General features: G+C 39.4%; 3 protein-coding genes across 3 annotated transcripts in view; all 3 read left to right on the top strand.

The window, feature by feature from the left end:
* The window catches only part of LOC308095449 (peroxisomal ATPase PEX1-like), a gene marked incomplete at its 5' end in the record, with an annotated part of 166,187 nt that overhangs the window by 77,956 nt on the left and 74,563 nt on the right, over nt 1-13,668 (top strand). The window lies entirely within an intron of this gene.
* Nucleotides 2,956-7,286, top strand: LOC308095448 (uncharacterized protein). Its single transcript, XM_080442507.1, has 3 exons — nt 2,956-3,010; nt 5,109-5,417; nt 5,835-7,286. Exons 1-3 carry the CDS (start codon nt 2,989-2,991, stop codon nt 7,052-7,054), a joined length of 1,551 nt encoding a protein of 516 aa, XP_080298633.1. The 5' UTR covers nt 2,956-2,988; the 3' UTR covers nt 7,055-7,286.
* LOC308095446 (uncharacterized protein) overlaps nt 9,988-13,668 on the top strand; it is a gene marked incomplete at its 5' end in the record, with an annotated part of 43,461 nt that continues 39,780 nt past the window's right edge. The window contains 3 exons of the mRNA XM_080442505.1: nt 9,988-10,015; nt 10,127-10,186; nt 12,578-12,685. Of these exons, the coding sequence (XP_080298631.1) occupies nt 9,988-10,015; nt 10,127-10,186; nt 12,578-12,685 (196 nt within the window). The remainder of the gene's footprint in view (nt 10,016-10,126; nt 10,187-12,577; nt 12,686-13,668) is intronic.

Here is a 13,668-nt window from a genome sequence, read left to right as displayed (position 1 = left end):
AACATATATGTTCTGTAGATCCACAGGTCCTACGGACAGAACTGGAGAAAAGTAATACACTACTGACAGAAAAAGGCCAAGAATTGGACGAAAGTAAGAAATTACTGACAAAAAAAGGCCAAGAATTGGACGAAAGTAAGGAACTACTGACAGAAAAAGGCCAAGAATTGGATGAAAGTAATAAACTACTGACAAAAAAAGGCCAAGAATTGGATGACAGTAATAAACTACTGACAAAAAAAGGCCAAGAATTGGATGACAGTAATAAACTACTGACAGAAAAAGACCAAGAATTGGATGACAGTAATAAAGTACTGACAAAAAAAGGCCAAGAATTGGATGAAAGTAATAAACTACTGACAGAAAAAGGCCAAGAATTGGAAGAAAGTACTAAACTACTGACAAAAAAAGGCCAAGAATTGGATGAAAGTAATAAACGACTGACAGAAAAAGGCCAAGAATTTGATGAAAGTAATAAACTACTGACAAAAAAAGGCCAAGAATTGGATGAAAGTAATAAACTACTGACAGAAAAAGCCCAAGAATTGGATGAAAGAAATAAACTACTGACAGAAAAAGGCCAAGAATTGGATGAAAGTAAGAAACTACTGACAAAAAAAGGCCAAGAATTGGACGAAAGTAAGAAACTACTGACAGAAAAAGGCCAAGAATTGGATAAAAGTAATAAACTACTGACAAAAAAAGGCCAAGAATTGGATGAAAATAAGAAACTACTTACAAAAAAAGGCCAAGAATTGGATGAAAGTAAGAAACTACTGACAAAAAAAGGCCAAGAATTGGATGAAAGTAAGGAACTACTGACAGAAAAAGGCCAAGAATTGGATGAAAGTAATAAACTACTGACAAAAAAAGGCCAAGAATTGGATGACAGTAATAAACTACTGACAGAAAAAGACCAAGAATTGGATGACAGTAATAAAGTACTGACAAAAAAAGGCCAAGAATTGGATGAAAGTAATAAACTACTGACAGAAAAAGGCCAAGAATTGGAAGAAAGTACTAAACTACTGACAGAAAAAGCCCAAGAATTGGATGAAAGAAATAAACTACTGACAGAAAAAGGCCAAGAATTGGATGAAAGTAAGAAACTACTGACAAAAAAAGGCCAAGAATTGGACGAAAGTAAGAAACTACTGACAGAAAAAGGCCAAGAATTGGATAAAAGTAATAAACTACTTACAAAAAAAGGCCAAGAATTGGATGAAAGTAGTAAACTACTGACAGAAAAAGGCCAAGAATTTGATAAAAGTAATAAACTACTGACAAAGAAAGGCCAAGAATTGGATGAATATAAGAAACGACTGACAGAAAAAGGCCAAGAATTGGATGAAAGTAATAAACTACTGACAAAAAAAGGCCAAGAATTGGATGACAGTAATAAACTACTGACAAAGAAAGGCCAAGAATTGGATGAAAGTAATAAACTACTGACAAAAAAAGGCCAAGAATTGGATGACAGTAATAAACTACTGACAGAAAAAGGCCAAGAATTGGAAGAAAGTACTAAACTACTGACAAAAAAAGGCCAAGAATTGGATGACAGTAATAAACTACTGACAAAAAAAGGCCAAGAATTGGATGAAAGTAATAAACTACTGACAAAAAAAGGCCAAGAATTGGATGACAGTAATAAACTACTGACAGAAAAAGGCCAAGAATTGGAAGAAAGTACTAAACTACTGACAAAAAAAGGCCAAGAATTGGATGAAAGTAATAAACTACTGACAAAAAAAGGCCAAGAATTGGATGACAGTAATAAACGACTGACAAAAAAAGACCAACAACTGAATCAGAAAGATGAAGAGCTGAAGACGATGAAAAAGCAATGGGATGATGTCATCACTGAAAACAAACAGACTGGTGAGAAATGGATTATTAAAAAAAGAGATACCTCATCTCTCTTGATTATTTTTATATTAAATAATGAATACTATTTAATAAAATAAGTATATCTTCAACATTGCAGCTCAGCAGATCTGTGATCTCAAGACTGAATTAGAGAAACTGAGGACTGAATCAGACCAAAAGACTGGTCAGTAAGATGAAATATAATGATGTCCTTAATTGGATTATAAAATGTAAAACCTCATCTCTCTAGATTATATTTTCAGTGGTTCATCAAAACATAAATACTGTATATGTTCAACCTGTCAGTGCAGCTCAGCAGATCTGTCATCATGATCTGACTGAATTAGAGAAACTGAGGACTGAGTCAGACCAAAAGACTGGTCAGTAATCTGAAATATATTTTCTTTATGTGTGTCGTCAACATTAGTAAGATGATAAATAGTTGTCTTGTCTTATAGAGAGTGGGTTTACCTCTACATCAGGCCCCAAGCTACCAATCACGAGATGGAGCATCAGCATTCCTCCAGAAAGTTAGTAATCAATAGTGCAAAAGTACTGTAAAATAAAATACATCCAGTGTCATGTAATAGCCCAGTAACCCCTTTCTTTTTGGGCGGTGTAGCCGCCCCTATAAGTGGGGTTGGGACACCTCATTAGTACACCCTTCGCTGTACTGTGATTGGCTCATAATTAGTACACCCCTAGCATTAGTACACCCCTAGCTGTACTGTGATTGGCTGACTCTATTGGCTGACTCTATTGGCTGACTCTATTCAGCACTGTGATTGGCTAGCGAGACACATGATGAAATGAATAACCTATAAATAGGACTATGCACTTTAAAAAAAACACTTTTTTTAAATTGAGCTTCCATCACTGTGATGACCACTGTGATGACCACACCGCCCACTTCACACTGGGTGTGATTTTTGCCAGACCCAAGGGGTCGGCCTACATGAGGCTTTGACCCATTTCGTCCATACATGGGCATAAAAGTATGTCCATCTAGGTCTCCTGGTCTTGTTATCTTACTATTGTCAATACATTGACTATTTATGTTGTCTTGCAGAGGATGGAGAGAACACAGACTCCACTCTTCCACTGAGGAGGACACACAGTATGCCATTTCCTCCTCCAAACAGTGAGTCCATGTTACTCTTTCAATTTCATATGTATTGCCTTTCTTAAGGGCCATTCACACTAAGCACTATAACTATAAAAATATAGTTTTAAAAATCGTTCTATGTCAAGTGGATGGCATGCAGAGTTCACACTGACTATATAAAAAAATACAATGGTGAGCAATATAGTTATAGTTCTCAGTGTGAATAGCACTATAGTCTCTATAGTGAATGCATCCACTGTTTATGATGTTGTAGAGGATGAACAGAACACAGACTCCACTCTTGCTCTGAGGGAGACAGACAGAACTATGGACACACGTCTACACAGTGAATCTGTGTAAACATTTTGTCATCCTGATGTTACTACCTCTAATTATATTGATGAAAATCTGCAAAAAAAAAAACTCAAATCAAAATTACACTATTTGCTTATGTTTATAATATTGACTAGAAATATTAACTCCATTTGGTGTAAACTAAGACTATTTGTGTGTATGAACACACAAACATCATTAGGTGTGAATGTTCACTCAAAGTGTGAGTCTGTAGTTAGATCTTTGAAATGATGGACCTTCCCAACATTGAATATCCAACAGATGTTCAGGGGTTGTGTAGTAGTTTTAATTTCACCAATTTATTTTGGCCTTCATCACAGCTCTGATTAAGGCCACTAGGTCTAAACATTATTATTATTATTATTAGGGGGCCAAGCATGGTGTGTAGGTTTTCTTCTTCCGCCGCTCCAGGACAAACCGTGCAGTCGTTTTTTTTACGAAACTCAGCAGTGTGGTGGTAGTGGGTCATGAAAAACTACAGAGAAATGAAGCACGAAAATGTCCTGCTGAGATTTTTGAGCAATCTGCACAAAACCTTCTATAGATGCACTTGGAACCAATATCTACAAAACAGTTTGTAAGTGAAACAATTAAGCCTCCAGGGGCCAATGAATATTACAGTTTTATGACAATTATTCTTCTGCCCCTAACTATATGAATGCATTGTCATATTTTTACGAAACTTTGCAGTATGGTAGAGGATCATGCCAAATAGCGCTGAAACAAAGCTTATACTCCAATTGGCGAAAGGGGGGCGCTATTATAGCAATCGTTACAAAATGTGAACTTTGAACAGGCATAAATCATGCCTTGTTTGGCCTACAGCCATGAAACTTGCTTACACATGTGCCTCTGCTCATGAGGAATACATCTGTCACTTTTACCATTATGCTCCGCCCTTAGATTTTACATTTTGAGTAGTTCGAAAAACACTTAAACCTGTTTTTCTCCTGGGAATTTTGAGCAATTTGCGTGAAACATTCTACACACAATCTATGGGCCATTATCTAAAATCCCAGATGAAGAGAAAATGAAGCCTCCATGAGCCAATGAATATTGTAGAGCCATAAAAAAAAAGCTCTCCATGGGCTCCTTTCTCTCAAGCCCAATGTGGTTTCAATGGCTCAGTTGATAGTGTCTACCTATCAGTCAGAATGTTCTTGGCTCAAACCCTGTCTCATCCAGTCCAAATTGTATTTGCTGCACAGACATCATGACTTTATTAATTAATGCATGTGTACTTTTAACACAATCACTGCCATTGATGTAGATCTACATCAGTTCAAATCCAACCGTTGACTACCATTGACGTAGATCTATGACAAATATTTGTTTTAATCATTTTTTTAAATTCCGCTAGAGGGCGCTCTTCCGCAACCTATGAATGATCCCTTGACTGCTAGAGAAGGAATGGACGGATGTGACGTGATCTCAAAAAGATTAATTTCCGTCCACTCCCATGTTATGAAATGTAGAAAAACACATCTAGCTCAGATTTCTTATTTTTTTGGTGAAAACGAACTGTATTCAACGGCCGATTACTACAGAATGGACGATTGAGGTAAAAAAAAATTTGTTCCGGTGGATAGACGAGACCTACTCAGTCTATTAGGTTTCTATATGGCTTATTGCGCATATTGCAAATAGCTTTTTCTATATTGCATAATGCATTTTATTTGTTTTGCCCCCGAATTGCTGCTTGCAGCAATATTTATTATTATTATTGTTGTTGAATAGTTATACCACTAATAATTAATTAATCCCCCATCTTGTCTTCAAGGTGCTTCCACAGCTCAACAAACTCAGGAGGAAGACAAAGCAGCAGAGGAGAAGCTGAAGTGTGTGAGAACAGAGTTCATTGAAAGAGTTTCAGAGGCCACCTTGAATTCTCTGCTGGACAAACTTCTGCAGAAGAATGTGATCAACCATGGAGAAATGGAGGCAGTCACAGGAGAAAGACTCCGGTCAGACAAAGCACGGCTACTTATCGACACGGTGAAGACAAAGGGAAACAAGCCATGTTTACAAATGATTGACATGATTCATCAGCTGGACCCTTACCTCAGTGAACTGCTGACGTTAACCACAGGTGATAACATCTCTCTCTCTCTCTCTCTCTCTCTCTCTCTCTCTCTCTCTCTCTCTCTCTCTCTCTCTCTCTCTCTCTCTGTCTCTCTCTCTCTCTCAGACTCTTCATGTGTAGAAGAGTAGCTCAGACCCCATCAAGATCAAAAGCCAATAAAGAGGAAAAGGGTGCAATTTGTTTTTAGTAGCCTACTTTTGAGGATGTGAAACTTGCTTAATTGATATGGTCTAAATGCAATTTAAAAGCACAGAATAATGTTTATGTGATTAATGAGGCACCAGGAAGCTTCAAGGATTTCAGATTTTCTAGGATATATCTATATACTTTGTAAGAATACTTGGTTTAACTGAAGTGACCCAGCTCAGTACTGTATACATCTGTGGTGCAGTTTTTAGCTTTATCCAATGTATTGTGTTTCAGAGCTGAGACTGATGCTACTGGGGAGGACAGGAGCTGGGTGTGCAGCAGGAAACACCATCCTGGGCAGGGAGGAGTTTGGTGCTGAGACCAGCTCCTCTAAACTGAGTAGGAGGAGACTGGGGAAGGTGTGTGGGAGACAGCTGGTGCTGGTGGATGCTACAGTCTTCTCTGTACACTCTCTGGAGGAGATGTGGAAGGATGTGAGATCCTGCCTCAATCTGTCCGCCCCGGGTCCCCATGCCTTCCTCCTGGTCATACCAGCAGAGTCCTCTGAAGGAGAGGTGAGAGGGATGATGGAGAAGATGCAGGAGGCATTTGGAGAGAGCTGCTGGGAACACAGCATTGTCATCATTATCCGCGCTGACAGTGTGAAGAAGCAGAGTGTTGAGGAGTTTCTTCAAGCAGGCAGTCAGGAACATCAGCAGCTTGTAGATAAATGTGGGAACAGATGCCACATCCTCAACATTACAGACAGCAGCAATGCTGGTCAGGTTTCACAGCTGCTGGAGAAGATAGAGAGCATGGTGGCACGAAACACAGAGAACTTCTACAGCACTCAGACCTACCAGGAGGCAGAGGCCCAGGTCAGAGAGATGGAGAAAAAGATTCAGAGGGACTTGGAGGAGAGGAGACACATGGAGGAGCAGGAGATGAGGGAGAGGTTTGAGGAAGAGCTGAAGGACTCTCTGAGGAAGATAGAGGGATCCATCCAAGAGCATGAGGGAGACATCATGAAGATCGACCATCGAACGAGTGAACTAGAGAGACAAATAAGGGAGGAGAGGGATGAAGAGAAGAAAAGAGAGCTGGAAGGAGAGCTGAGAAGGGAGTCTGAGAGAAGAGAGGAGATGGAGAGAAAGCTGGATAGGTTTAGAGCAAAGAGAGAGAATGAGAGGAGAGAGAAGGAGGAGAGACACAGACAGGACATAGAGGAGATGAGAGAGACCTACGAAGCAGAGGCCAGAGTGGAAGCAGAGAGAAACCTGATGAAGGTTCTCCTGCCTGGGATCCAGAACATCATGATCTCAAACACAAAGATGCAGAGAGAGTTGAAGAGACAAGTGGAGGAGAAGAACAGAGAGATGACAACACTGAGACAAACATTAAAGGAGAGCCACAGCCGTTATTCATTGCTGGAGGAGGTGTATCACAACTCACTGGACAAACGTCTGAAGTTGCTGGGAAAACTGCCAACAGGAAATGAAGGGGAGTACTTGTGAGGGGGAAGAAAGGAGAGCAGAAGCAGGGTTCATTATATAATTTTTATAGCTGTTGTACAGAATAGTCAGCCTATGTTTGGAAGAGCAAACATATTGTTTTAATGTGAAACTGTATTGTCTTTTAACAAAAAAAAAAGATTGTCCACCTACTGTCACGGTAACAGACATTGACAGCCATTGTTAGCTTACCAATATGTTTGGAAATTAACTATGGTGGTATGAGTAGATACGATATCTACTTGGTAACCTGAGTATATATCTTATGTGCAACATTTCTGAATCTTAAAGGACGACTTCACCCATTTTCAACCTATCTTTATAAATGGTAAATGGTGCATTTATATAGCGCTTTCATCCAAAGCGCTTTACATAGATTGTGCATTACATTCACCCATTCACACACGCATTCATACACCGATGGCGGAGGAAACCATGCAAGGCACCAACCTGCTCATCGGGAGCAATTAGGGTTTCAGCGTCTTGCTCAAGGACACTTCAACACTACTACTCTGGAGGAGCCCAGGATCGAACTGGGAACCTTGCAGTTCCCATCTGGCCGCTCTACCGGCCACTCTACTGCCGTCCCCATTTATATAATTGGTCCTCACTAATGCTAATTATAATATGGCACCATTTTTGTCTACTCAGTTTGTGTATCAGAGGAGGGCTGTGGACAGTTCAGAAACCCGCCTACCAGTGACGACATCGATGGGGAATCCAAGCTAATAGAAACATAGACCCATAGGCTTTCTGGCTTTCTATTCCTGGAAAGTTAGCATGCTATAATGGAAGCCATTGTTCTCACATTAATAAAATAAAATCACACCCAGTGTGAAGTGGGCGGTGTCTTGCTAGCTACTGTGTGATTCACTTAAAAAAAAACATAAATGTGTTTTTTTTAAGTGCATAGTCCTATTTATAGGGCTATGCACATGTGTCATGTGACACTAGCCAATCACAATCCTGAATAGACTGTGATTAGCCAATCACGTTGCAGGGTTAGGGGGGTACACTGGTGGCCAATCACAGCGCAGGATTTGGTGTGCAAATATCCAAACCTCACATATAGGGACGGTTTCACCGCCCAAAAAAATATTGAAGAAGAAAAACATCTTCCTAACGATGATGTCACTGGTAGACGGGTTTCTGAAGTGTCCACAGCTCTCCTATGAGACACAGACTGAGTAGAAAGAAATTACACAATTTTATCAGGAGCTTTAGTGAGGATCTATTAAAGATAGGTTGAAAATGGGTGAAGTCGTCCTTTAAGTACATGTAATATCTTACAAGACATACACCTTTTTAATATAGTGGCGTTAATCCTGGTAGTTAATTTTATAGAGGGTAGCTCTCTCTCATATGCAAAGCTCACCTGCTTTATCTTTCGTTGCTAAATGTCTAATTAACTCTTTGACTGCCAGAGTATTTTCATAAAGTACTCCCCCAGTGCCAGCAATTTTCGTGTTTTTTTATTTTTATATTTTGAATTTTTCTCATGAAAATAATTTAAGGACACATAATGTAAAGACCCAGCACAAATCCGCCACTAGAGGGCAGCACATGACAGCTTTGATCATGTCGTTGGGTCTCTCTCACCCTTCTTCATAGATTAGACAAGGAAAAACATGAAAACGGATGTGACGTCCCCCCCATTGTTTTGATCGGCGAAAATTACGTTGTGATATACGACGGCGATGACTGATCGTCACCCAGACCATAGATTATAGAAGAGAAACTGTCCGTTTGTCCGTCATACCGTGTGAAAGACCGTTTATTTACCTATTTTGGACGAAAATGACTGGGGAAAAGAATCAAAAACCGGAAACGGAATCCAGGTCATGAAACCGGATGCAGATGTCCGTGAAGTAAGTGGAACTCGAGAATAACATTGAATATTAAGCAGCATAGCGCAATCAGAGATTAAACAATGAACGCGCGTCCAGCGCGTCGAGCGCGTCGACGGCCAACTGGACAAAGTAGCACTTGACGCGTTATCGCGTCGTCCGCAGTCAAAGAGTTAAGGAAGAACGTCTATTCATTCAGTTTAAACAAACAGTCTGTAAATATTGCTTGTAAATAGTTTTTGCAGTTTCTTCTAATTCATGTTATAGTGATTATGATTAAACTTTATCTTTCATATTAAACCCTCTTTCCTAACTAGTGTTACTTTATGTTCAGTCATATATTCATTACGTTGTTTAATAGACTACTACCCAGAAGGCCTGTTGATACTGTACATAATATTCATTTTAATATTCACTGTTGATAGTCTGTACATATATTCATTGATATATTAATTGGTGATAGATGTACAGTATATTCATTAATGGCTGAGGCTGCTTACTGTACCTCCTGTTCCTCCTGTAACAGCCGTTCACAAACTTTTCTGGATCAGGGCCCACTTGAAAATCTTGAAAAAAAGTGTTCACGGCCCACCCATCTGACCACTTCAGATGGGTGGGCCGCGAACACTTTGAAGATTTTCCAGTGGGCCCTGCTCCACGTGCATTTTCAGAGCACGTTTATTTTAATGATCAATCAATTGATTTGATGACCAGCGGACCGGTAGGCAGCGGTTCCGGTAGGAGACACAAAGGAGACTCTTTTGTCTCCTACCGGAACCACTGCCGGTCATCAAATTATTGGCTTAGGAAAAAAAAAATTATCCATGAATTCAAGTCTCTGTGGGGTGACTAATCGATAGAAAAAAAGTCATTTTGGGGGTGAACTATCCCTTTAAGTTCCTATTTATCGGTATCACAATGATTAATACCATGACTTTTTTTCATACATTTTTCAATGTTAATGTTATATTATCAATCAAATCTTAATGTTTTGCCAATTAAATTATTTAGGAGACCATTTTCAATTATCCTGATGGCCCGTTGGGAATCGTTGTCCTATAAGATTCCTTTCAGACACTGTTCACCACTATGTCCTTACCAGGGCTGACCCTCAATGGTAAACATGTCACTATGTCCTTACTAGGGCTGACCCTCAATGGTAAACATGTCACTATGTCCTTACCAGGGCTGACCCTCAATGGTAAACATGTCACTATGTCCTTACCAGGGCTGACCCTCAATGGTAAACATGTCAGCACTGGTGCAGGAAACCAGCTTCAAATCCGGGGTAGAAGAGGAACGTTACCTATAGAGCAGCTTTAATATATTAATAATCATTATTTATGTTAACAAATGGCATACTTTACACTGTAATAGCCAATATGTATTAAGCAGCAAAGTACTCAATTTTTTTTACTTAAGTAAAAGTATCAATACTGTAATATAGAAATACTTTTTCTACATAGAAAATAGAACATTTTGGCAAAGTGCCAAAAGTAAAAGTACTCATTATGCAGAATGTCCCATTTCGAGTTTTCAAATGTATGAAAATCTTTTGAAAATAGCCGATCTTCAAGCTCACAATGCGTCTCATTGCTACGCATTGTGAGCTTGTAGATCGGCTATTTTCAAATGGTTGAAATGTATATAGGGTTGAAGTAGTTACTGTATGTTTTGTAATAATTGTTTTTAAAACAGAATCTGCAAAGTAAATAATTGTAGTGGAGTAAAAGTACAATATTTGCCTTTGAGATGTAGTGGAGTAGAAGTAAAAGTGCTGAAGATTAGAAATACTCCAGTAAAGTAAAAAATCCTCAAAAGTGTAGCTACTTAAGTACAGTACTTGAGTAAATGTACTTAGTTACTTTACACCACAGGTATTAAGAATTTAATGTACTGTATAAACCATGTATGTATGGCCTGACACTCATATGAGCTCAGAACCCTTGGAATATAATTTTAAAGGTTCACCCCCGTTCAGGTCCTTACAAGGTAAAGTACAAAAATAACAGAGTAAGATTTGAACCTGATGTCTTCACCAGTGAACCCTTGGAGTTTCCTGTGAAAATTTCACCAGCTTCCTGATGGATGACTTGCTAACAAGCTGTTGCCTTCTTGCCTTGCAGCACTTAAGATAGACAAAGAGACATTTCCCTCAGTGCCCTCGATAGAGACACACGGGGACTACAAATTTCATGCCCACTTTTGAGACAGCGCCGCTACTCGAGGTCCGTTAGAACGATGAACTGCAGCTGCCAATGCATTCCCTATGAGAGGATATGAAAGTTAGCCTACTTTTAAAATTATCCTGCATTAACTGAAGACGATATTGATTTAAATAAAAATATGTTTCCAAATGTATGGAGTGTCTTTGTCAACATATCTTCTTGTTTTCTTAATAGTTGATGTGTTTCACATTTAATTTGCCACTTTAACGAGTTACCCATAATGCTAACACAGCAGAGGGTAGACAGCAGACAGGCATTTCAGTGACATCACTGTCTTTACGAGCGCCGAGCGCCGACCGACAGCGTACCCACTGTAGAGGCAGGAGAGGCGGTCGCCTGCCCAACTAAGATCTCGCCTCCCCTAAAAAAAAAAATAACCCGAAAATGTGTCATTGCGTGCTTAATGTCCTCAAAGTCACGCATCCAACAAGCTTTGAACTGAGCAGATTGGACCTTCTGTTCCAGAGATAATGACCAAAACCTATTGAAAACTGCCACTTTCGCCAGTTTTCTGGGTATTGAAAACCTCAAGGGATGCGTCCGTGATGCGACCACTTAAAGTCTGGATCTCCGATGCTAGCGGTTTTGACATACTGATGGAGTATATTATAGTATATTGTGGGTAGTATATCGAGATGAAAGATATGGGACATTAAAAAGGACAAATTAAACAAATGGGACAGATTATTAGAACACAAAAAAAATCGCTACAGCCTCAGTATTTAACCAGTGAAATTACGGTATTTTACAATGCCTCTCATAGAGATTGCATTGAGAGCTGCAGTTCATCGTTCTAACGGACCCCGAGTGTCAAAAGTGGGCGTGGATTTGTAGGCCTTCCGCTTCCGGCCGTGTGTCTCTATACCCTCATACCTGTCTAACTACTTCTCCAAGGTGTGTGACTCCCACAGCCACACCACTAGAGGGAGCCACCATGATCTGGTAGCACCCACACTTAGAACAAACATGGGGAAAGTTGTCATTCTACTGCTCTGCCACCAACATGTGGAATGTCCTGAAACACCATCCATTAAAGGATGTGTAACACTGGTTTCTTTCAAAACTGGCCTGAAAAAAACCACAAGGGGAGGTAAATGTCATTTTCCATCTCTTTTGTATTTGTTGATGACATGTATTATTGTGCTAATTTTGTATGCTATGCTATGTTGATGAATTGAATACATAGGACCACAATGGAAACAAGTCCCCATGACTTTTTGTTTGTGTTATCCTTTTAGCTTTAATGTCTGACTGTACCACATGCTGTTTACATTTCTGACTAATCAAATATTCAATCAATTAATCAAAAAAGGCTTATATATTTTAGTGCCTGTAACTGTATAAACTGGTAGCAGTGACGTGGTGGTGACGGTGCTGTCCTCTACGCCAGCGGTCCAGGCCACAATACAGATAATTTGAGTGAAAATATTTGTGTTGTGTTTTGCTATCAGGTGTGTATGTGCTCGCAGCCAGCAGTGGACCAGACCTGATAGACCCGGCCCTGCTGAGACCTGGTAGACTGGACAAGTCCCTCTACTGCCCTCCCCAGGACCTGGTCTGTACTGTTTAATATCATACACCCACTCATAATGATCACTGTTTTAGCACACTAATATTTCAACCATTTAACATGCTTATTATATCGTTGTTGTCGGGCAGAAACCTCTTATCATCCATATTTTAACACCCTACTTGATCTTTACTACAGCGTCACACAAAACGCGCTCTGAGCTTGTAGATCTGCTGCTTTTGATGCTTTTGAATGTGAATCCTGAAAAGTAACAGTTTTGGAAATAATGATGAAGTTTCCACCCGACAGAAACATAGAAACCATGTAAGGTCACACAGTGATTCACAAAGACAAAACAGTTGGTATAGTAGAACACTTTTAAAAAGTAGGTGGAAGACAACTTAAAACATAATGAACCCTTTATACTTAGTCGACCGCTGTCCCCCAGGACTTCCCCTGTACACCACATCTCTTTGCCCAAGCTATAGCCCATCTATAAGTTCACAACGAGACGCATCGCGACGCCTAACAAGCTTTGTGAGCCTATAGATCTTATATAGATTGTAGATCGTGAGTTTATAGATTGTTGTGAGCTTATAGATCAGCAACTGTTCGCCTCCCAGAATAAGCTCTATGCACAGCAGCCATTTTGGAGAGAAATGGAGAGAAAGCCTATCTATAAAATAGGGCTAAAGTGGTTAATGTTTGTTCTATAATACAATAATTTATATCTGCAAAGTAACTAGTAACTAGAGTTTTCAAATAATTGTAGTGGAGTAAAAGTACAATATTTGCCTCTGAGCTGTGGTGGAGTAGAAATACAAGTATTAAAAATGGGAAATACTCCAGTAAAGTAAAAATTCCTCATTCAAAATCCATTCCATCCATTCAAAAGTGTACTTAAGTACAGTACTTGAGTAAATGTACTTAGTTACTTTACACCACTGCCAGACAGTGCTTGTATCTTTGGATATGTCAATGCATTTATTAACACCATAGAGATGACAAATTCATTAAACAAAGACATGAAAA

The sequence above is a fragment of the Gymnoscopelus braueri genome, assembly GCF_963280865.1.
Source record: "Gymnoscopelus braueri genome assembly, chromosome: 11".
NCBI lineage: Eukaryota > Metazoa > Chordata > Actinopteri > Myctophiformes > Myctophidae > Gymnoscopelus > Gymnoscopelus braueri.
Note: the sequence above shows the minus strand (reverse complement) of the source record. Positions and strands in the feature narration are given on the sequence as shown.

Coding starts and splice junctions, on each gene's coding strand:
- LOC308095448 (XM_080442507.1), top strand. CDS start 2,989: ATGCCATTTCCTCCTCCAAACA. Junction 3,011..5,108: donor GCCATTTCCTCCTCCAAACA/GTGAGTCCATGT, acceptor CTTGTCTTCAAG/GTGCTTCCACAGCTCAACAA. Junction 5,418..5,834: donor ACTGCTGACGTTAACCACAG/GTGATAACATCT, acceptor ATTGTGTTTCAG/AGCTGAGACTGATGCTACTG.